Raw genomic sequence first — 22,246 nt, 5'->3', positions numbered from 1 at the left:
TGTAAGTGAAGTCACTCAGTCGTGTCTGACTCTTCACAACCCCATGAACTGCAGCCTACCAGGCTCTTCCATCCATGGGATTTTCCAGGCAAAAGTACTGGAGTGGGTTGCCACTTCCTTCTCTACTGATTGGGCCTACTGCTTGTAATTTCAATTTCCAGCCTATCATATTTAAGTATCTCTCTCTGGTCTTTTGTTGAGTCTAGAGCAAAAGCAAATTAACATCTCCTTCCCTCTTAATTAACACTTCACCTGGTTTGCTCTGGCATAGCAGAAGCTTCCAGTGCTATAACCTGTTCAGGAATCCCAAAGAGGGCCATTTAATTAAGATGAAACCGTCACGTGACCTTACTAATACTTGCATGTTTTATCCACTCCACATTTTCTGCAGTCACCTGGAAGCTGTCCAGAGGAGTGTAAACCCTGCCTGGCTCCTCCCGGAGCTCTGTAATCTGGCAGGGTAGGAGAAAGACAAACCTTGGTTCAGGGTCCCAAGTAGAGAGCAAAGGGGAGTGTCAGAATCACAGAGATATTTAGCTAAGCAGTGATCTCAGGAATTGGAGAGGCAAATTAGAGTGAGAGAATTTTTAGCTAAGCAGTGATCTCAGGAATTGGAGAGGCAAATTAGAGTGAGAGAATTCAATATTTTGTACCTAAGGAATCACAAAATCTACATTGTTGAGAGGCTACCTGCCATGATTTGATTCCAACCATGCCAAACCAGAGCTTTTCTTTTTTTAATAAATAGGGGCAGGGGGCAGAGGTGGTGGTTGGCAAGCTTCTGTTAATAAAAATACCTAAAGGGGAAAATGAGGGGCCAGAGAAAGTCTTTAAGGCTACAAGCCAGCAATGTGGAGCTGCATCTACCACGGCACTCATCCATCACAACACATCACAGTGATGTCAAAAAGTCGTGCAGCAAACAGGCTAAACCACACCATGACTCATTCCCATCATTCACCAGCAACACATACAGCTGAACCATCTCAGTCTGAGAACGTGGATTTTATAAGCTTCTAACTATGAGCTAGTTAAGACAAAAAGCTTTGATGGTGGTTTTAAGAACTCAGAATCAACTACTATGAGAGGACTGCAAATTTAGGTGTGTGACACACCGCTGGTATCCTAAACGGAGAGGGATCTGTCCTGTGGGCTGGTAAGTCTGAGATAAGGTTGGGCAGTAGCCTCTGTTTCCTTGGGACACCAGCACCACTCATGAACTTCTCCGGGACCACTCAAAAAGGAGCGCATTTTTAAAACTCCTGTATTATAGTACATGGTGCTTCTGGTTATCACTATGTCCTTCCATCCCCACTACACACACACACACAAACCACACACAGTGCAACCTAATAATGCACACACACACCACAGACAACGCATCCTAACATCATAAGGCCACAAAGAGGTTTGCTGGAGAACCAGCTTTGGACCCATCAAAATTTCAGGGTGACTCAACCTAGACCCAATTAAAGCCATATGGCCTCTGGTGGACACTTTGTTAAAAGCTAATCTATAGCTCAGATATTACAAAACACCACAGGAAAAAGAAAATGTCAATAGCCCTAATCCTCTACGTGTACATTAAGCTAGTAAAGGTAACATGGCCTCTGGAAAATAGTATGATTGGCTGAACTCTCTTCACTGTGATGGGAAAAAAAGACAATACACATGTGTAGCCCAAAAATATTCACGTGTATGTAGGACTCTAACATTCTTGCAGCACACAGCATTCCAAGCCATTTCCTTATATGCAAAACCAATTTTTAAAAAGGCAGGAAGACGTTGGCAATATTCCCATTTTCTGCAGATACTGTTTTATTCCTGTTTTGTGATTCAGACTTTAATCTGTCACTGTAGCATGTTTCTATAGTTGTTTGTATGCTAAGATATTTGTGTTTGACCTTTTTCTTGTTGTAGGCAAAATAAAACTTGAATTTTGTGTATTTTAAGTCTTAAAAGCAAAATATTCTACAAATGATGAGGGTTTCTTTGCAGAACAAGTACCTGAGCAGCACTCAAAGCACTATACTTTGTTGTTAGAAGACATCATCTACTTACAGGTTAGGCTCCAAGTATTCAAAACACAAGGAAAAAGAACCCAAACTCCACTCCAGAAGAAGTCAGAAACAGGAGTCCCTAACAACCCAATGGTGGCCAAAAACCGCTGTTTTGGAGCTCAGAAGTTTCAGCACAGAGCCTGAGGAGCAGCTGCAGAGAGAGGGGGGAGGGGGCTGAGCTGGCGGGGGTCCATTCACCTCACATCCAGTTCAACCAAACTGGCTCTACTGTGTTCATTCCATAGATCAGGCCTTTGCAAATAATTTCACGTGAAGAAAGGGTGCCACTACAGAACAAAAATAATCCCCTGCAGCAATCTGATGACAATGAATAGCTTCTCTGATCATTTTCAAATGTCCTGTAATATTACACATCTTTCTGTAATAAAAGTCAAGACTGCCATGTAATTTACACTTAATATTTTATTCTGGTATGCAACATTATCAATGTGTAACCTGCATTCTAGACGGTAACTGAGAGGGGATGTCAGGAACCATATTCCCAAGGCCAACCCTGTCGAGCAAGTAACCTGTGAGCCATACCACTCCTGGAGCTTTAACAATTAGGTTGGTGCAAAAGTAATTACAGTTTTGCATTGTTAAACATTGCTGTTTGATATTGGAATATTCTTAAATAAATGTGGTTATGTTGTACATCATTTTAATGTGCACTTCTCGCTTTATGTTTCTTTGCTAATGACTTGCTTATTTTATATTTTAGACTAGGGAAATGATGTTAGACGAAAAGCTAATTTGAGTGATTTTCTTATTCAAGATGGGTCGAAAATGGGTCCTCAGGCAGCAAGAACTTGCAACATCGACAACACATTTGGCCTAGGAACTGCTAACACAGTGCAGTGGTGGTTCAAGAAGTTTTGCAAAGGACACGAGAGCCTTAAGGATGAGGAGCACAGTGGCCAGCCATGGGAAGCTGACAACGACCAATTGAGACGATCATCGAAGCTCATTCTCTTACAACTACAGAAGCTGCTGAAGAACTCAACGTCAACCATTCTATGGACATTCAGCATTTGAAGCAAATTGGAAGGGTGAAAAAGCTCCGTAAGTGGGTGCCTCATAAGCTGACCAAAAATCAAAAACATCGTCATTTTGAAGTGTTATCTTCTCATTGTACCAACAACAACTAACTATTTCTTGATCAGATTGTGATGTGATGAATAGTGGGTTTTATACAACAACCGGCAACAACTAGCTCAGTGGCTGGACCGAGAAGAAGCTCCACAGCACTTCTCAAAGCCAACCTTGCACCAAAAAATGATCATGGTCACTGTTAGGTGGTCTGCTGCCCATTTGATCCACCACCAAATTTCTGAATCCTGATGAAACTATTACATCTAAGATGTATGCTCAGTAAGCCGACGAGACGCACTGGAAACTGCAACGCCTGCAGCTGGTACTGGTTGACAGCATGGGCCTAATTCTCTATGACAATACCTGACCACATGTAGCACAACCAACACTTCAGAAGTTGAAGGAATTGGGTTATGAAAGTTTTGCCTCATCTGCCACGTTCACCTGACCTCTTGCCAACCACCACTTTCTTCAAGCATCTGAACAACTTTCTGCAGGGGAAACGCTTCCACAACCAGCAGGAGGCAGAAAATGGTTTCCAAGAGTTCATCAAATCCCAAAGCATGGATTTTTATGCTATAGGACTTCTCATTTGCAGAAATGTGTTGATTGTAATGGTCCTATTTTGATTAATAAAGATGTGTTTGAGCCTAGTTATAATTTATGATTTAAAATTCATGGTCTGAAACCGCAATTATGTTTGCACCAACCTTAATAAGTTTATAAAAGGTTTCTGTGAGTCCATGTCCCACCATCGCAATCAGAAAACAATAGAGGTAGCACCCCAGCAAAATGACATCTGTAGTTTTAAAGAAACGAAACCAAAACAAGCTCCAGAGTGAGGTAACAAATCAGTCACATGAATGGTAGCCGGCTGTCAGTTGGCCAACCCCTGCTGGGTCTTAGGGGAAATCTGTCATTGGGGCCACCTCGCCCTGGCAAGATGGGGTTAGGACCTGGAAGTGGGCCCACTGGGTCAAAACGTGGTCTGAGTGGAGGGAACTGGCTGGGTGTCTCCCCAGGCCCAGGGATGAGTGAATTGATTGGGTCCCCGACATAGGGAAGGGTTAGTCTTTGATCATATTCACCACCGATAATTCCTGGAGGGAGAAGAGAACTGGGAGGAAAAGGTCTGGGGTGCAAGGGGCTGGGGTAGAATGGAATGGGGTGGGGGGATGACGGCAGGAACATCGCATGCCGCCCTCTCTGGGCTTCTTTCCTCTGTCTGTACCTCTTCTTGTACAGCTGCAGACAGATAAGAACAAGACGTGAGTGAGCTGGGCACCTCCCCGAAGCTCCAGTTGGCTTTCATTGTACAGATGTATACATACTTCTCTTTTCCCACAGTACGGAGGCAGACAAAGAAGCTAGCACACTGAAGGGAACTTCTACCAGTTTCTACCTGCATGAATAAGGTAGTAGCTGTGAACACAATGCCAAAGGCACTCTAGTCTTTAACCACACTGCAGCTCAGCAATTGTGCCAATATGGAGTAACACCACATCCAGAGAAGGGATGAGTGAGTGACATGGACTCTCACGACTGCAATCTAGCTTTCTCAAGCTGATATGAATTTCACGTCAGCCTTTTCTGAAAATGGAAATTTTAAATATTTGTTGAAAATATCATGCCATAGAATGTAAAAAGTTACAGTATTGGCAGGGAAGGGCGGGGGAAGTCAGTACTTAAGTTCACTTTCTCACCTAAATTATGTCCCTAATAGACCTCAATTTAAATAACAAAATAGATGACTATTTCAGAGGGTGGAATATATTCCTATCTGCAAATAAAACAATGTAACTTATTTTTTTCATAACTTACTATTCTAACTAGCTGAACAGCTGAAGACTACTCCAGCACAAAAACAACTCAGTTTTGTTTTGTTTTTACTACAAACAGGGAGCCTATATTAAGTAAAGGTGAAAACAATCACCATGCTAAGATTTTTTCCTGTGTAATTACAAGACACTGAGGAAAACAGTGGAAACAGTGGCTGACTTTATTTTGGGGGGCTCCAAAATTACTGCAGATGGTGATTGCAGCCATGAAATTAAAAGACACTTACTCTTTGGAAGGAAAGTTATGACCAACCTAGACAGCATATTAAAAAGCAGAGACATTACTTTGTCAACAAAGGTCCGTCTAATCAAGGCTATGGTTTTTCCAGTGGTCATGTATGGATGTGAGAGTTGGACTATAAAGAAAGCTGAGCACTGAAGAATTGATGCTTTTGAACTGTGGTATTGGAGAAGACTCTTGAGAGTCCCTTGGACTGCAAGGAGATCCAACCAGTCCACCCTAAAGGAGATCAGTCCTGGGTGTTCATTGGAAGGACTGATGTTGAAGCTGAAACTCCAATACTTTGGCCACCTGATGCAAAGATCTAACTCATTTGAAAAGACCCTGATGCTGGGAAAGATTGAGGGCAGGAGAAGGGGACGACAGAGGATGAGATGGTTGGATGGCATCACTGACTCAATGAACATGGGTTTGGGTGGACTCTGGGAGTTGGTGATAGACAGGGAGGCCTGGCGTGCTATGGTTCATGGGGTTGCAAAGAGTCGGACATGACTGAACAACTGAACTGAACTGAACTGAAGGACAAAGTCTAAGGTAAAAGTTGAAAACATTTTACTAAAAATTAGCAATAGACTCAAAACAGATTGTATTATATTATAATAAATAAGTGGAAAATATGCCCTTAACATATTAATTCACTAATTATTTCCATGCTACAGACATCAGCCTTGGTATTTACAAATACCTACTTCTTTCCAGTCTGTGTCTCGACCTCTGATACTACCATCTAGAAAGAAAAAAGAAAACAGAAGGATTTTAAAACGTTTCATTCATCTAGCATTACACCTGTCTTACCTCAATTTTCTATACTAAAAGAATCTACTTGGTCTAAAGGACTCTCTCTACTTGCAGAGAACACAAACACAAATGGGCAGAGCTTTGGCGGCACAGGCAGGGTACATGAGGCTTAGAATCTCTTTATAATAAGGCTATGCTATGACTATTTCCTACTCTTTAAAAAAAAAAGCCCACAACTTAAAACTTCTGGCCAGCTGAGTAATTAAGACCTCAGTAACAAAGAACACTTTTCTTGTTAGCATGGCATCATGGAAATCACCTCGAAAATCCCGCAGATACAAACACCTCCACAAAAGTTGATCATTTGAAGTAATACAGAGGTCACGACAAACTGCAGACAAAGACAGGACAGAACGAACATCCAAAAGTCGGAAGATCCGCAGCTTCAGCTCCAATGGGAGGACTACCAACCCAAATACATCTGGTAGGTTCAGCGCTAAAAGGAAAAAGAGAATAGATCTTACTGAGTAAAGGACATCCAGTTTTCCTCACGCCAACTGAAGTGGCCAGCTTTGTAGAGAGGTGATAAATTCGATGGTATTCTCCAGTTAGCCAGGCATAAGTCATCTATACAAACTTTTATCCCCCAGTTGACTATATTACTACTACTAACTCTAAGCCCCTTATTCTCTTTATGTTTTACTAGAGAGACAAATTACTTTGTAACACAGATCAAATGAATAACTCTGACAATTTTTAAATACCAGTCAATGGCCTCCTTTGTTTCAAGATATATTCAGTACAACAAAAAATTCTCTACTCAACTACAGAAAATGGATAATTCATTGGCTTTTACAATTGGTTCCCAATGCTGCCACTTACTGTGTGCCTTTGGACAAGTTTTTTAAGCTCCAACTCAATTTCTCATCTGTAAAATGGGTTAATACTATACCTCCTTCACTGAGTTGAGAATTAAATGTGTAAATACATATAGAGTGCTCAGAATAATATCTGGCAAGCAATAAGCACTTGAGTGTTAGATTACTATTATTTGGTATCTAGCAGGCTGAAAAAGAAGGGAGGAAGACAAATTCAGAAGCAAAACCAAGAAAGGAAAAGAATAATATATTCCAAAGTCAAGTGACAATTATTTTTTTATTATTAGCTACTTTGCATATAGGGATACTGTTCTCCACTAGCAAAGATAACCAAAATCCAATACAAGGTTTTAAAATTCACATTATTCTTTTCCCTCACCATCAACTGAAGAAGAAAACTATGATTGTATCAGCCTTGGCACCATGCCACTTGAGACCTAAAATACTATTTTTCTACATACAGACCGCAGATAAAAGTCAAATATCTATCTCTAGAAACCTGAGATTATTTATCAGCCAAAGACTGTGGTAGATTATGACTCCACCATATTATTTTCTACCCTATATCTCCCCATCCCACTATCACTAGGTTTGGCCATTTTCACTTGTTTTGCCCACTGAAATGAGAGTACAAGTGGCATACTATTTCTGAATTAAAGCTTTAAGAACCAACACATGGTCACTGGTCCTCTTTCCCCTGTGCTACAGAAGATCAAGTCCTAGATAAGGACCTCTCACCACTTTTTCAGCTAACCCTAACCCACACACAACACGTACCTGAGTGAGAAATAAACATTCAATTTAAGTCACTAAGATTTTAAAATATTTTTTACTACTGATAAAACACAAGGATTTGTGTTTATTAATACAAGGATTAATACAAGCTTATTAATACAAGGATTTTGAGTGAATTATAAACCTTGCTGAATTACTGTTTCATCACCTATAAAATGAGAATAAAATCCACTTCAAAGTTGTTAGCATTAAGTAAGAATGCATGTCAAATATCCACAGTACCTAGGCACAGAGTCCCAATAAATAGCTTTTTAAAAAGTAGACCTAATTTATAGGCTATAAATTGTTTATATATGTATTTACTGAACCCAATTATGGGCCAGACCGTGTGCTAGGCCATGAGAATACAAAAGAGAGTAAGACATATTTCCCTGCTTTCAGGGTAATTCATAACCTTAGGTGAAAAGAAATCATGTGAAAAATTATGATACAGTGGAAAAAGGGCTATAATAAAGATACACATAAAATGCAGTGAAGATACACAGAGGATGTGAATAGCGATTAAGGAATTAGCATTTAAGCTTAAGAGAGCAGGATTTCACTAGGAGCAGAAAAGAGGGAAGAGTCACATGTCATCTTTAAACATATGTGAACTTCCGATTCTTTCCAGCCCTTCAGCCTGTGATAATGTATAATTTCTCACCTTGCCGGGTAAAAGCCAGAAGAGGATACACCAGCTGGTCTTTGAAGAGGCGAGAGAGTTTCTGAAGATCTTTGTATATCATGGCTACATTTTCCCCTAGGATATTTATTAAATGAAAAGTCAAAACACAATAGCAAATGGAAAAACTTGAAATGGTATCCTCTACTTCTGCCAAACCAAATCAAAGTGGTAAGTTTTCACAAATAATTCCTACATAAAGAGAAATGAACTGAAGTCTCCAGTAGAAGAGGAAGTATACACTGTGTAACTCTGAAGGCTGAATTCTCTTTAAACAAAATCTTTCTTTAATGGACCCACTAAAGAAGTGATTAGGAATGTATAAATAAAAGGATAAGTAATAGTACAGAGCATATACTAGGTACTACATTATAAGCCACAGCAGAAATGATTTAAATGACTTGTCAAATGAGCAGCATACTCCTACCCAACATACAAAGTACACACTGAAAATACTAAATTAATATAATCCGTAAACTGGTGGCTTCCCTGATGGCTCAGGCGATAAAGCATCCGCCTGCAATGCAGGAGACACAGGAGACATGGGTTCAATACCTGGGTCAGGAAGATCCCCTGGAGAAGGAAAATGGCAACCTACTCCAGTATTCTTGTCTGAAAAATGCCATGGACAAAGGAGCCTGGTGGGCTACAATCCAAAGGGTCACAAAGAGTCAGACGCAACTGAAGTGACTTAACATGCATTCACATAAACTTGTATTCTAACGGTATTAACTTTCTTCCTCCTTTTTCACTTCTTTATTTCTTACTTAACATAAATCAAATAATCTGAGCAACAGTGCTATAAACACTGTTCTTAAAAAATAGGCTGAGGAGCCAAATCTACTCCAATCCTAAATTCTACTATTTATTAACTCTGTGTCCTTGAAGTAATTTAACCTCCTCTAGACCTGTTTCCCAGAGAAGGCGATGGCACCCCACTCCAGTACTCTTGCCTGGAAAATCCCATGGACAGAGGAGCCTGGTAGGCTGCAGTCCATGGGGTCACGAAGGGTCGGACATGACTGAGCGACTTCACTTTCACTTTTCACTTTTATGCATTGGAGAAGGAAATGGCAACCCACTCCAGTGTTCTTGCCTGGAGAATCCCAGGGACAGGGGAGCCTGGTGGGCTGCCATCTATGGGGTCGCACAGAGTCAGACACAACTGAAGCAACTTAGCAGCAGCAGCAGCAGCAGACCTGTTTCCTGATCTAGAAAATGGGCATAAAAACCTTTACTGCTATAACGTAGAGTATTTCTACTCTCCATAGTACAGAGATGAATATACAGTGTTCTAGCCAAGGAATCTCAAGTTTTTCTGGTCTTAATGGTAAAACCATCTGTACAGATTCATCAGTCTAGTTCATGCATTCTCAAAAGAAATAATACTGCCTCCAACCAAGCAAAAATCCTAGGTATTACATTGGTTTCTGACCCTCAAAAGGGCCATAGTATACAAATATATACTGTATCTATGAAATTTAAACTTCATCAGGGAGAATGATTTGGAAGTTGGGGTGGGGGATTGTGTACAAAGCCTTCTTAGGGGATTGATAATGAAAAAATGATTGAGAAACACTGGCCTAGTATGACATTAATTGTTCACAGACCATTAAAAATACATATTCTGAGGTCTCTCTTTTCTATCAACTTCAGTTCATATAAGTTAGTCTCTCAGAGTCTGACCTCCCCTGGGAGAGATCTCAAGGCCTTCAAAGCAAAGATCTAGATCGAGGGAGCCTACCCTAAAAGACACTGCTGTAAATGCCATTTCCCTGCTATCATGTATCACACCAGTCCCCACCCCCACCCGATTTTAAAACCCGCCTGACTTTACTATGAGGACAAGATGAAAAATATCCATAAAGGCACGTGTCTAGCAAAAAAGAAGTATTCCAAAAGATGTTAATTCCCTTCCCACACCATCTCTTCTCTTTCAACTGCCTACCTGTCAGTTACACTTTGGGTTTAACTGAAAAAAGAAAAACTATCTTCTTTGCATCTAATAGAATACAAGCAAAATCACACCTAGAATAAAAACTTTTGAAGTTCCACTCTGTATAAAACAGTAACCAAATTTATGTAAGTTTAAGCAAACATTTTGAGTACAGTTTTTCTTTTAATGACCTTTCATAATGCAGTTGTATTGTATGGTTTCCACAAAACATAGTTCCTTTCCATACTGGTTAAATGCAATGCTAGAAAAATCCAAAGATTTAATTCAGAAATTATGAAGTATCAATCCTGTGTAATGCATTATATAATAGCATCATTCCATAATGATGCTAAATATAATTTGGCGGTATACTTATATATTTATACGGCATAATGGCAGTATAACTATAATTTAGCATCCAAGATCTGAAGAGAAACAGGAAAGAAACTGAAACTCTGTAATACTGTCTTGTATTTGCTTTAGGCTCATCCAGAAATTTTAAGTCTTTGAACATTATCTTTCTGGGTTTTTTTTTCTTTTTTTTTTTTTTGCATGAACCTCTTAAACCTTTATCCCGAAAGCTAAATCACTGTTACAATACCTGATTCCTCTTTGCAAATAAAAGATTCTGGCAGCAGCTGCAGTCTTTTCACACTTCTAACCTCACTGTTGATTTTTAGCGTAGCTGAAATAGCAAAAGAAAGATGATGAACAGGTTTTGTCATTTCATCGACTGCTTCGCTTTTCCGTATGGACTTGGGTTCATTCCCTTGCCCCCAGTATACAGGCACATTATACAAACTGCTCTCTGCTTAATTCCTTCCCTCACAGCAAAGTCCAAAGTGCAAACCTGCAATCACGTTAAGTTAAACAACATTTTTAAAAACTACAGTAGACACCTTTACATGAAACCCAGTAAGTACGACCAACAGCAGCTTATTAATAACTGAAAGATATGCAACAAGGTTAAAAGACAGTTAAACACAATACAATCATTATTTGTAACGAGGTCACTAAAAACTCTATTTATTTTTTGTTTAACCCTTGGCAATGAGTCTTCCCTTGTTTATTAAAAGAATCCTGCTAGCTTTCACAGTATCATCTCTCTCTAGACCCAGAGGACCAATATTCTTGACATCACCAGAAGGTTCATTTTTTAATCCTATACACAAAGGCGCATTTCATTTCATTCTATGAAAGAACCAGTGATGTGCTCGTGCACATGTGCACTGAGCAGGATGTCTCGGGTAAAGGAAAGATTTAAGGACACACTGCTCCTTTTCAAAGAACTCGGCCTGGAATGCTTCTGGAATGGCTGTCTGCCACTAAGTCCACAAGCAGCTGATTTGTCGAGAATTAGTAAAGGAACAAAACATCAGAAACTAACACATTTAGCAGCTATTCTCTATATTAAGTATCTTAAGACTAGTAAATAAAGGTTAATATATTGTTGAAGTGTTGTTGAGCTGTTTTTATAAGAAACTGAAGCAAAAATTACCACCTCACTTTCACTATTTGATAGCTGTGACCTTGCAAGTTAGGCTGTGACATAGCAGCATGATTAGCCCTGTATTCTGTAACCTTTTGGCCCCTGTGTGATTAGTGGTCTAGGGATCAAACAAATTTGATAAAGACTCCTAGCTGTATTGTGACAGCCAATCACTGAAGTGGCTGTAAAGCATTTGGAAAGAAACATGTAAAGATCCATAAACTAACAAGCATGACTCTGCCATCTAGTTACCTATCACAACAGCCGATCACTGAAGTGGCTGCAAAGTGTTCGGAGAGAAACATATAAACATCCATAAGCTAGCAAGCATGATTCCTCCAGCTAGTTACCATTTATGACGATGAGGTTTCCCAAAGGCACACAGGTGAGCGCAGCAGAGCCACCCTCGCAGAGAGGGTGCGTGTACTGCAGCTTATACACGCCCCCCAACCTCCAGTTCTCCGGCATGGACAGAGCTTTGGCTTCAGTCCCCTGGGCGACAACATGAAACAGAGGGAAACAGATAATGAAGGACAGTGCACTACTCTCAAAAAGATGAAAAACACAAGAGGCCCCTTACCTGTCTGCAAATAAGCATTCCACACAGTCCCAAATCATTAATAAAACTGTGATAGAAAAAAAATGTTGTATTATCCACCATCAAAAGTTTGGTCCAAATAGATAAAATATCAGAGATGGAAACTGATTTCTCACTTCAAAATTTCACTTATCTGCCTTGCAGAGCCATATCATTATTCAAGAGCCCAGCTCAAAGGCCACTTCTTTTGTGAAGCCTTTTTCAAAACAAATCCTTGCTGTCATTCCTACCCTCTCACCCCCTAACATTCTGTTCATATTTCCATTGCAATGCTTCTATTATTTACCATAATACATTGTAATCTGCTTTTCACTTGTTTCTTTCTTCCCACTTACAGACTCCTTGAGGATAAACATTGTCCCAGCATCTATATATTCTAAATCCTGACTCAGCGCACGGCATGGTCCCCGTGTTAGCTGATCACTGAATTACTCTACATTCTCGTTACTCATAGCATGGCCCGCAGATCAGCAGCATCGTTATTATGTGGAGAATGCTCACTACTATCTCAGGCTCCACCCTAGACTTATTCAATCAGAATCAGCACTTAATAAGATCCCGTGGGTATTCTTATGCACATTCAAGTTTGAAAAACTTCTAAATGTTCTCCTGTGTGAATCTCTGGCATCCTCTATACATATACGCTTCTCCTACAATTCAGCCAATACAACGCACCAGTCTGTTACTTGTCTTTCTCCTCCATTTGGACAGGAAGCAAGCTGAGAGCAGAGACACAGCAGTGCACTGGACACTGGCAGATAGTTGTTGAATGGATAGGAATGAATGAATGTAAGCAACAACAACGTAAGAACAATGTCTCTCTTCCTAACTGAGTCGTATTAAGGTTAGTGGCAATTCATAGAACCACTAACATAAAAAAAAAATAACCCGGTGAGCCATCTATCTAGTCATACACAGTCCACGTGCACTGACCACATATTATCATATATAATCTTCTGGGATTTTTTTAAACTGTAGATGTCACAATACTAACTAAAAGCTGACAAGGAAATGAAGGAGGAAAAAAGGAAAGAGGGAAGGGAACATTTACTGACTGCCTACTGGTATGCTCAGCATTGTCTTCGACAGTTTACATTAATACCCAGACACCTTTAAGAAAGAAATCTAGAACATGACCCGTTTTCTAACAGGAAACTTTTGTTCTTGGCCGTAACCTCACCTGCGGTATGTAACCCGACTCCAACATGAGAAGATGTATGGATACTATCAGGGCATCGCAGGGGTTCGAACAGTCAGCTGACTGATACAGGATCTCCAGTGAATGTGGCACTTGCCCTTCCACTGATTCGCTGCAGAGCATTGGCTCTGCGGGATAGAAACCTGCGCCCTCCTCCACATCCACAACATCTGGAACTGACTCAGCTTCAAAATGCTGACCAGGCCCCGACTGAAAAGGATAACAAAAACAATGAATTCATTAAACAGACTTTCTTTTTTTTCACAGTATATTTTGTATCCTAAGTGAACTGAGATTAGAGCTCAGAGCTAAAGCACTTTACTGAGCTCAGAAATGGTACCCATTTTCTGCGAGGGCTCCCAAACCATGAATAAGCCTGCAATCTGCTCCTCCCTCCTGAATGTCTTGTGTGCATGCTCAGTCAGTCAGGTCCGACTCTTTATGGCTTCAGGGACTGTAGCCCACCAGGTTCCTCTGTCCATGGGATTTTCTTTTGATCTCCATTAATTTTGGAAGGAAACTTATGACCAACCTAGACAGCATATTAAAAAGCAGAGACATTACTTTGCCAACAAAGGTCCATCTAGTCAAGGCTATGGTTTTTCCAGTAGTCATGTATGGATGTGAGAGCTGGACTATAAAGAAAGCTGAGCGCCAAAGAATTGATGCTTTTGAACTGTGGTGCTGGAGAAGACTCTTGAAAGTCCCTTGGACTGCAAGCAGATCCAACCAGTCCATCCTAAAGGAGATCAGTCCTGGGTGTTCACTGGAAGGACTGATGTTAAAGCTCAAACTCCAATATTTTGGCCACATGATGTGAAGAAATGACTCATTTGAAAAGACCCTGATGCTGGAAAAGATTGAGGGCAGGAGGAGAAGGGGACGACAGAGGATGAGATGGTTGGATGGCATCACCGACTCAATGGACATGAGTTTGGGTAGGCTCTGGGAGTTGGTGATGGACAGGGAGGCCTGGTGTGCTGCAGTTCATGGTGTCATAAAGATTCGGATACTACTGAGCGACTGAACTGAACTGAATTTTGGCTGATTTGCCAAAAACCTGAAAATCATCCTAGACTTCCCCCTCAACCTTATAAGCCCCACCTCAACATAAGTAGTTATCCAAGTTGCACTGAATCTATCTCCTAAATCTCTCTAAAATCTGCCCCTTTCTACCCCAGTGGTACTTCAGACTCATTTATCTCCTAATCTCCAGCAACAGCCTCCCCAGGTATCCCTGGACTCCACTTTCTTGTCTCCCAAGACACTCCACCCACTGCTGCTAGAGTTTTCTGACAACCGAGAATCCAGTTATGTCCTATGTCCCAGCTTAAACTTGCCAGTACTTCCCCTACGCAGACAGCACCACTGGGCCTGTATTGTGCCTTGGAACCTGACCCTAAATATTCTTGGGAAAAAAAGAGGTCTACAATCAAATGAGTATGGAAAATGCTACATGTCACAGCCTCCTAACCTCACCCTCTATATCCACAAAATACATTCCGGCATTATAAAGCTCTGAGAAGTCCAGGAATAATAAAAAGCATGCCCAACATTTAACCAAAAAATACTATTCTCCGTCCTCAACATTCAGCATCCCCATAACACTTACTTTTAATCTCATTAGACAAGTTTTCCATAGAGGACATGCTGAGAAATGCAGGTCTACAAAGTAAAGTCCAAACTCCTAAACCCCTCAGCGTACAAGGCCCTTCATCATCTGACCCCTGACTCTGTATCAAGTTCAGGTTCTGCAGTCCCTCCCTCTCCATTCTGGTATCCCCCCACCTCTTCAAGTATTACAACAGACTATCTTTCTACCTTGCAAAGGTCTTGATTATTGCACTTCACCACCCTGTGTTGCAATTTTCTGATTTCATGTCTATATCCAACTATGACAAGAAGCTTAGAAAGGAATAGACATGTCACCCACTTTTGTAACATAAGAACAGTATCTGGCACACAGTAGGTACAATAAATGCTTGCTGAACAAATGATTAAAGATAATATCTTACAATTTCATGTTTTTCAGTGTCTTCTAATTTACCCCAAACAAAAATAGGCAAGACAGATGAGGTCACCTTTTTATACATGCTATAATTTTGATTCAGATTAAATAATATAACCAAGGTTACCAGCTAATAAAAATTTGAAATGATCTAAGATCTCCAGACTCATAGTTCGGAGCTTTTTGACATAACACTGCTTCAGTAAGACTGAGTTAGCTACATTAATTTTACTCAGAAAGACTACTTCCTAGGCATGTGCTCAACTCTTAATGCAAAGCACATTTCTTCTTTTTAAGTTTATTTCCATTAGAAAAGGAGCAGAAGAAAGTAAAGTTACATTTTATGAGTAAAATGGTGGAAGAATGTAAGGGAGCAAGAGGCTGTTCTTTCAAAATCCTTGAGGATCTGAGCCCTGATAGCTTGTAAAGACCCACATTCACCTGTTAAAAACACAGGGGACAATGACAATCCACACCACCTAAAAATAAGGCTCCTAAAAGGCTCCTTCCTTTGAGGAAGGAGAAAATACTCATTAAAATCACTTACCTGACAAAATTGTGAATTACAGGCATACCTGGAAATGCTTCAGGCTGGGTTCCAGACCATTGCAAGAAAGCAAATATTGCAATAAAGTAGGTCACAAAACTTTTTTGGTTCCCCAGTGCACATAAGAGCTATGTTACACTATGTAGCACTTATTAAGTGTGCAGTAGCAATATGTCTAAACAATGTAGACACTCTTAATTAAAAAATACTTAATTGCTAAAAAATGCTAACCATCAAATGAGTCTTCGGTGAGTCATAACCGTTTTGCAATAGTAACATCAAAGATCACAGATCAGAAATCATAACAAAATACAAATGTCAAAATATTTTTTAAATGACAAAAATAAAATTAAAAAGGTATAAAAATATAATGACAAAAATGTTTAAACTATTGTGAGAATTACTAAATGTGACACAGAGATAGAAGCAAGCAAATGCTGTTGGAAAAATGACACCAACAGACTTGCTTGACACAGTTTCCATAGACCTTCAGTTTGTAAAACACAGTGTCTGCAAAGCACAATAAAACTGAGGTATGTCTGAATATACACTCTTTGCTTCTTATGCCTAACTTTTGGTCATTTATTACTTACTGACAGATGTGTGGGAGAGAATATATGTGAGAAGAATGTTTTTAAAGGTTACCCTAGGCTAATAATGACATAGGAGGAAAATATCAAAACCCTCTGGTGAGCTTATCAAACTTTACACCCACTCCATGAGAACCACAGGCACTCTCTGAGCCATCCTGATATAAATACTTATCATATTCTTCATGCATGTGCAAACGAGAAAAAATGTTTAGCACCACCTCTCTAAACAGACCCTTTGTCACATGTCATTGACAAGTGAGTGGACAAGTGACAGTAATGCAATTTAGAGCTAATATTAGCATCTGATACCATACTCTCTCTGTTTCTCTTTAAAGATTCAATCAGTACTAGATGAATTCCCAAATACAATGAAATAAGGAATGTGTAAATCAACTATACTTAATAAAGTAATTAAAAAAAATTTCTATAGGAATATAATCTTTACTCTATTGATGGTAATCATCCTGACTAGTACAGAATTCAGTTGAGCTATTCAGTATGATTTATCAACTATTCTACTTCTTGTTTTGATATGAATACCCACCACACCGTCATCATTCCAGGCTTCAGGTTGGGCTGCCTGTCCTTGGAGTGAGTCATGCAGTTGTGCATCCTGTATGCTGGACTGACTGGAGCTGGCGGCCAAAGAGGGTTGGTCATTATTCTGCAGTGAGGAATGCTCTGAAACTGTGGATGAAGGTAAGTTAGGTGCTGCAATGGCATCTTCAAGAATCAAACATATCAAGTCCCCAGAAACAATCCCATATGAAGCCAAGGTCTCTTCATCTCCAGTGAGGGCATCCTTGTTGTTCAATGTAATTGCAAACCGGGCATCGGAACTGCCAAGAAAGATGAATAAGGACAGTAAGAGCTACCTATTGCCGCCAGCCCCAGTATAACACATTTGAAACATACACAGAGCACACGGTATGGCCCCAGCAACGGCAATGAAAACAAAACAAAACAGAGATAAAAAGAAAGCCAAAGTCTAGGAAAACTATCAAAATTATTTGTTCTTCTCACTAAATGCCTGCATTACAGATTCCAGCCTGAGGGATAGGATCAGTAATTCTCTATCATTAATCCATGTTTTCATCAATTCTAAGACACATACTTTTTTATACTTTGTCATCTTTGGAAAAGGGATGCATCTTAAAATTGACGACATATCATAGCTTAATGGACAGCCTTTTTTCATTTAGTGTGACTTAAGAATGTGCATCTGAGGGCTGATGGCAACTGAGAGTCAATGAAATATATTCTTTTCAAAATACACATTGTATCACATCATTCCTCTGCTGAGAACCCTCCAATGGCTTCTATTTGACCTTGGAATTGGCCTTAACATGGCCTCCAAAGCCCGACATCTGACCTACCCCACTCATCCTCTCACTCACTGTTCCCCATCTACATGAGCTTTCCACTCCTTCCTCTAAAACAGGTCAGTCTCACTGCAGCCTCTGGGCCTGTGCATCTGCTCTTCCAGTTCTTCAAATGACTGACTCTTTCTCATCACCCAGGTCTCAACCCGAATGTCACCTCTTGAGAGATCCCTTCTACCCCACCTCCATCACTCTATTCCATTCTTGTGCTTTACTTTTATTGGAACATCACTAATTGAAACTGTCATTTATTTGCTTATCATCTCTCTTCCACACCCATACCACTAGAATTTAAGTTTCATGAGATTGAGGACCTTGTCTAGTTCAAAATTTCATCTCCAGCACTTGGCAAATAAAAAGTATTTATGGAACAGATGTAACCAACAAACATTAGATGAAAAGATCAAGATGAGGCTGAAATCAGGGCTAACTATCCAATATCCTTCCACGATAGTTAGCTCATGCTGCTAAGTCGCTTCAGTCGTGTCCGACTCTGTGCGACCCCATAGACGGCAGCCCACCAGGCTCCCCCGTCCCTGGGATTCTTCAGGCAAGAACACTGGAGTGGGTTGCCATTTCCTTCTCCAGTGCATGAAAGTGAAAAGCAAAAGTGCAGTCACTCAGTCGTGCCAGACTGTTAGCGACCCCATGGACCGCAGCCTACCAGGCTCCTCCGTCCATGGGATTTTCCAGGCAAGAGTACTGGAGTGGGGTGCCATTGCCTTCTCCAGTTAGCTTATGAAGGTTCCAAAATACTAGACCCATGTCCTAATGAATATTCATAATCACAAAAAGTTAGATGAGTGCACATAGATGACTGAGTATAAATTCACCCCTCTTAACTCAGTAAGAGGTTCACCCTTCTCACTGAGGTCTTACTTAAAGTCTTATGTGGAAAAAGTGAACTCACTCAGTCATGTCCGACTCTTTGCAACTGCATGGACTGTAGCCCACCAGGGTCCTCCGTCCATGGGATTTTCCAGGTAGAATACTAGAGTGGGTTGATATTTCCTTCTCCAGGGATCTTCCCGACCCAGGGATCAAACCCAGGTCTCCCACATTGCAGACGCTTTACAGTCTGAGCCACCAGGGAAGTCCCTAATATGTGGAAGACTACACAAATCCAAAAACCCAGTGCTAAGCGAGCTAAGAGTTCAAATTAGGCTGAAGTAATGAACTCCCATCCTTTCTGCATCACAGATTATCTGATCTTCAGAGAATAATCATTTCATTACACACTGGTGAGGAATAATTAACAAACCACTGTAGAACATTTCATAAGACATTTGTACTCAGCAATGCTAACTTCATTAACTTTTTGAGAGGTTAACAAAGGATGAAATCCTTTGAAAACTGTGTTCTGTTTATTTTTACAATGCTTCATTGTCAAAAGTGCTCCCAGTAATTCATTTATGTTTTTCTTTCACGTGTAAATACATATTTTCTTACCAATTAAAGTCTCTTTGGTACAGAAATTACTGAAGCTTTAGAAACAACTCCTGCTTACGAGAAAACAAGTAGCTATGCCTCTGCTTTCAAATGTTTTGATAAATGCTGAAAATCAGCCAACTGTCCAGGAAAACAACATCCCATTTTTAGCAGGAAAAAAAGAAAAATACCTCAAATGAATTGTGTTTATGGATGATTTGTCAGAGCATAAGGTTGGTTTTTTAAAATGATTATCGAGCACAATATTCGTTCAAATATTGATTTGTAAAAAAGGTAAAGAATTGTCAGCTTAATAAAATGTCAGCCTCCCCTCCCCTTTAGTAAAAGACCTACTTCTAAAGTAACATATGGTTTTCCAGGAGAATGGTTAAAAAACAATCCTGTTTTCTGACACTGTGGGGGGAGCGGGGGGAATTAACTTCATCAGGAAATGCCATCCTAGAAACTCCAGGCCTTTGAGAATTATTTTATGGCAATCTCAGACCAACTTGCTCAGCAAGGATACTTTAAAAGTAATAAGGTATTATGGACACATTTTTAAACTGCCCATTTATTATAAAATGAACATACTGTGAGAATAATGAATTCACTTTCACAAGCTGAAGCTTACATTTCTTCCGGTTAACCAGCCTCAACTGTAAAAACAAACCTGAAAGAGAAACTAACTTGGGCTCTTGAGTAAACAAAGCTAGTCATATTGGGTTTCACATCCTTTCCAGATTGTCCCACCTAATTAAAAAGTGATATGTATACATATATACAAGCTATTTTTAAAACAGAAGTTAATTTTGATAATTTGTGGCGGGATAATGATACCAGTATGCAAAACACTTAGGCTTAACATCAAGAAAAAATAGACGTGTCAATTACTATAACACTTAAAAGGAATTTTGCCAGTATCTCATTTTCTGTATTTATGTTTTTTAATTTGGAGGGGAAAAAAAGGCTTACTATGAATGTAACGTCCTAAACTGAAAAATGAAAGGGTGAGAAGTTCATAATAAAACCTCATTTTACTGAATTTCCTAAAAATAAAATGTAAGTTTATAAAAGTCTTACGAAAGGAGTCAGTTAACAGGTTTTCTTTTGAAGAATTCACCTAAAAAGCCCCAGTGAACACCTTTTGTACTTTTTCTCAGCACACTCAAATTCCAAATTCGCTAGCTCAGGATTTGAAGAGGACCACCCTCACTTTTGTCCCTCTACTCCCAGGTTATGGTCTCCAGGATACCCAGGACAGCCTCATCTGCAACCCCATAAATACAGAATTTGATCCATTATTTCTCAACGTCACTGTCCCCAAACTGCAAGCTCTCCAGGGTCATCATAAGGCCAACGTTTACCATAGTTTCCATTACAAAAAAAAAAAAAAAATGCAACATCTTGGCCAGGAAAATAATATTATTTGAAACAGACCGACATGCTGCACTTCGCAAAACTTTTCAGCGGGGAAGTCAAAGTGCCCACAGCGGCACGCGGCAGGTAAACACTTAACGGAGTTTTAAGCGGACTGCAGGCTGGTAGTCCGAAAGCAGCGGTACAGGCTACAGGTGGCCTCGTATCTCCATATGAGATACGAAGCAGGTTTTTAACTCCTAACACTTTACAAACTTTTTCACTGAAATATTCCGACAGCTGGAGATGGTGAACTTAAATCCCTGGGAGTCTGAAGGGATTTAACCTAAGCCAAACCCGTAATTTCCCAGCTCACATCTCAAACGACTCGGGAATTTTGCATCTTAGCCTCTCCCTGGGTTCGTTTACTGCAAACACGGAAGCGAAGGCTCACCCTGGATGAGCTCGGAGCCCTCGGGACGCCGGGCCATGACCTCCGGGAGCCGGGACCCCGCGAGCTGCAGCCCTCGTTCCCGCTCCCCGCCTGGCCCGCGTCACAGTCCCGGGGTGCGGGCCCCGCCCGCTGGCCGCCCCGCCTCACGTGACCGCCCGGCGCGGGCCCGCGCCCCTGGGCGCCCCTCCCCGCCCCGCCGCGTCCCCACCCCCACCCCGCCTCTCCGCGGCGCCTACCTGTACCCCCAGGCGGGCAGCAGGGCCTGGCTCAGGTGCGCGCGCAGCTGCCCCAGAGTCGGCTCCGCTTCTGGCATATCCAGAGGCCAGGTCCGCTTCTGAAGCCGGACCCGCAGCTTCATGGCGGCCGCGAGAGGACTCAGCGGCCCGGACCCCCGAGGCGGCGACGGTAACTACAGAGCGGCCGGGGAGCTCCCGCCTACAGCGGCCACTGCTGTAGCTATGGAGATACTGAGGTGTAACCGACGGAGGACCCCGCCGAGCTGGTCTCTGGAACAGGAGCGCTCCGCCCCTTCTCTTGAGGGCGCCCCCTGGAGCCCACCGGCGAGCAGACCGCTGGCGGCCAACACGGGTCCAGGCCGCTCGGGAACTCACGATCGATGACTCGGCGCGCAACGGCGCCACCTGAGAGCGCGCTTTGAGTTCTGCGCAGGCGTGGAAGCTGCCGCGGAGCGCCGGGGTCGCGGCACTTGTGTAGCGGTGTCACTTGTCTCCGCCTTTCCTAGAGAACGTTAACGCTGAAAGGGATGCTACAGATCAGACTACTCGCCACTCCGCAAGGCCAGGTGTCCTGGTTCTTACTCCACTTCCTCCGTGGCTCCAGCACCATTCGCACCCATCAGCACCCAGATTCTGATAGTTTCCACGTTACAGCAAACTTAAAACAATTTGTAGGGACTTCCTGTGGGCCAGTGGCTAAGACTCTGCACTCCCAAAA

At 41.3% G+C, this 22,246-nt stretch overlaps 1 protein-coding gene across 1 annotated transcript; it reads right to left on the bottom strand.

The window, feature by feature from the left end:
• Nucleotides 1-2,533: 2,533 nt before the first annotated feature.
• On the bottom strand, nucleotides 2,534-21,866 carry FBXO7 (F-box protein 7). Its single transcript, XM_068970842.1, has 9 exons — nucleotides 21,529-21,866; nucleotides 17,217-17,511; nucleotides 13,507-13,734; nucleotides 12,079-12,220; nucleotides 10,841-10,924; nucleotides 8,286-8,381; nucleotides 6,289-6,465; nucleotides 5,921-5,958; nucleotides 2,534-4,397 (listed from the first exon to the last, which is right to left on the bottom strand). Exons 1-9 carry the CDS (start codon nucleotides 21,648-21,650, stop codon nucleotides 4,008-4,010), a joined length of 1,572 nt encoding a protein of 523 aa, XP_068826943.1. The 5' UTR covers nucleotides 21,651-21,866; the 3' UTR covers nucleotides 2,534-4,007.
• Between the last annotated feature and the right edge of the window lie 380 nt (nucleotides 21,867-22,246).

Source organism: Capricornis sumatraensis, chromosome 4 (genome assembly GCF_032405125.1).
Source record: "Capricornis sumatraensis isolate serow.1 chromosome 4, serow.2, whole genome shotgun sequence".
NCBI classification, from domain to species: Eukaryota; Metazoa; Chordata; class Mammalia; order Artiodactyla; family Bovidae; genus Capricornis; species Capricornis sumatraensis.
The sequence above is the reverse complement of the archived record's forward strand: the minus strand, read 5'-3'. Positions and strand labels throughout refer to the sequence as shown.

Bases quoted from the DNA above. Each gene is read 5' to 3' on its own strand.
- FBXO7 (XM_068970842.1), bottom strand. From the start codon at position 21,650: ATGAAGCTGCGGGTCCGGCTTCAGAAGCGGACCTGGCCTCTGGATATG. The intron at 6,466-8,285 runs GTGAGAAATTAT...TTTTCCTTTTAG, and splicing joins TCTGGCTTTTACCCGGCAAG to CGCTGAACCTACCAGATGTA. The intron at 5,959-6,288 runs GTGATTTCCATG...TTTTCTTTCTAG, and splicing joins GTATCTGCGGGATTTTCGAG to ATGGTAGTATCAGAGGTCGA.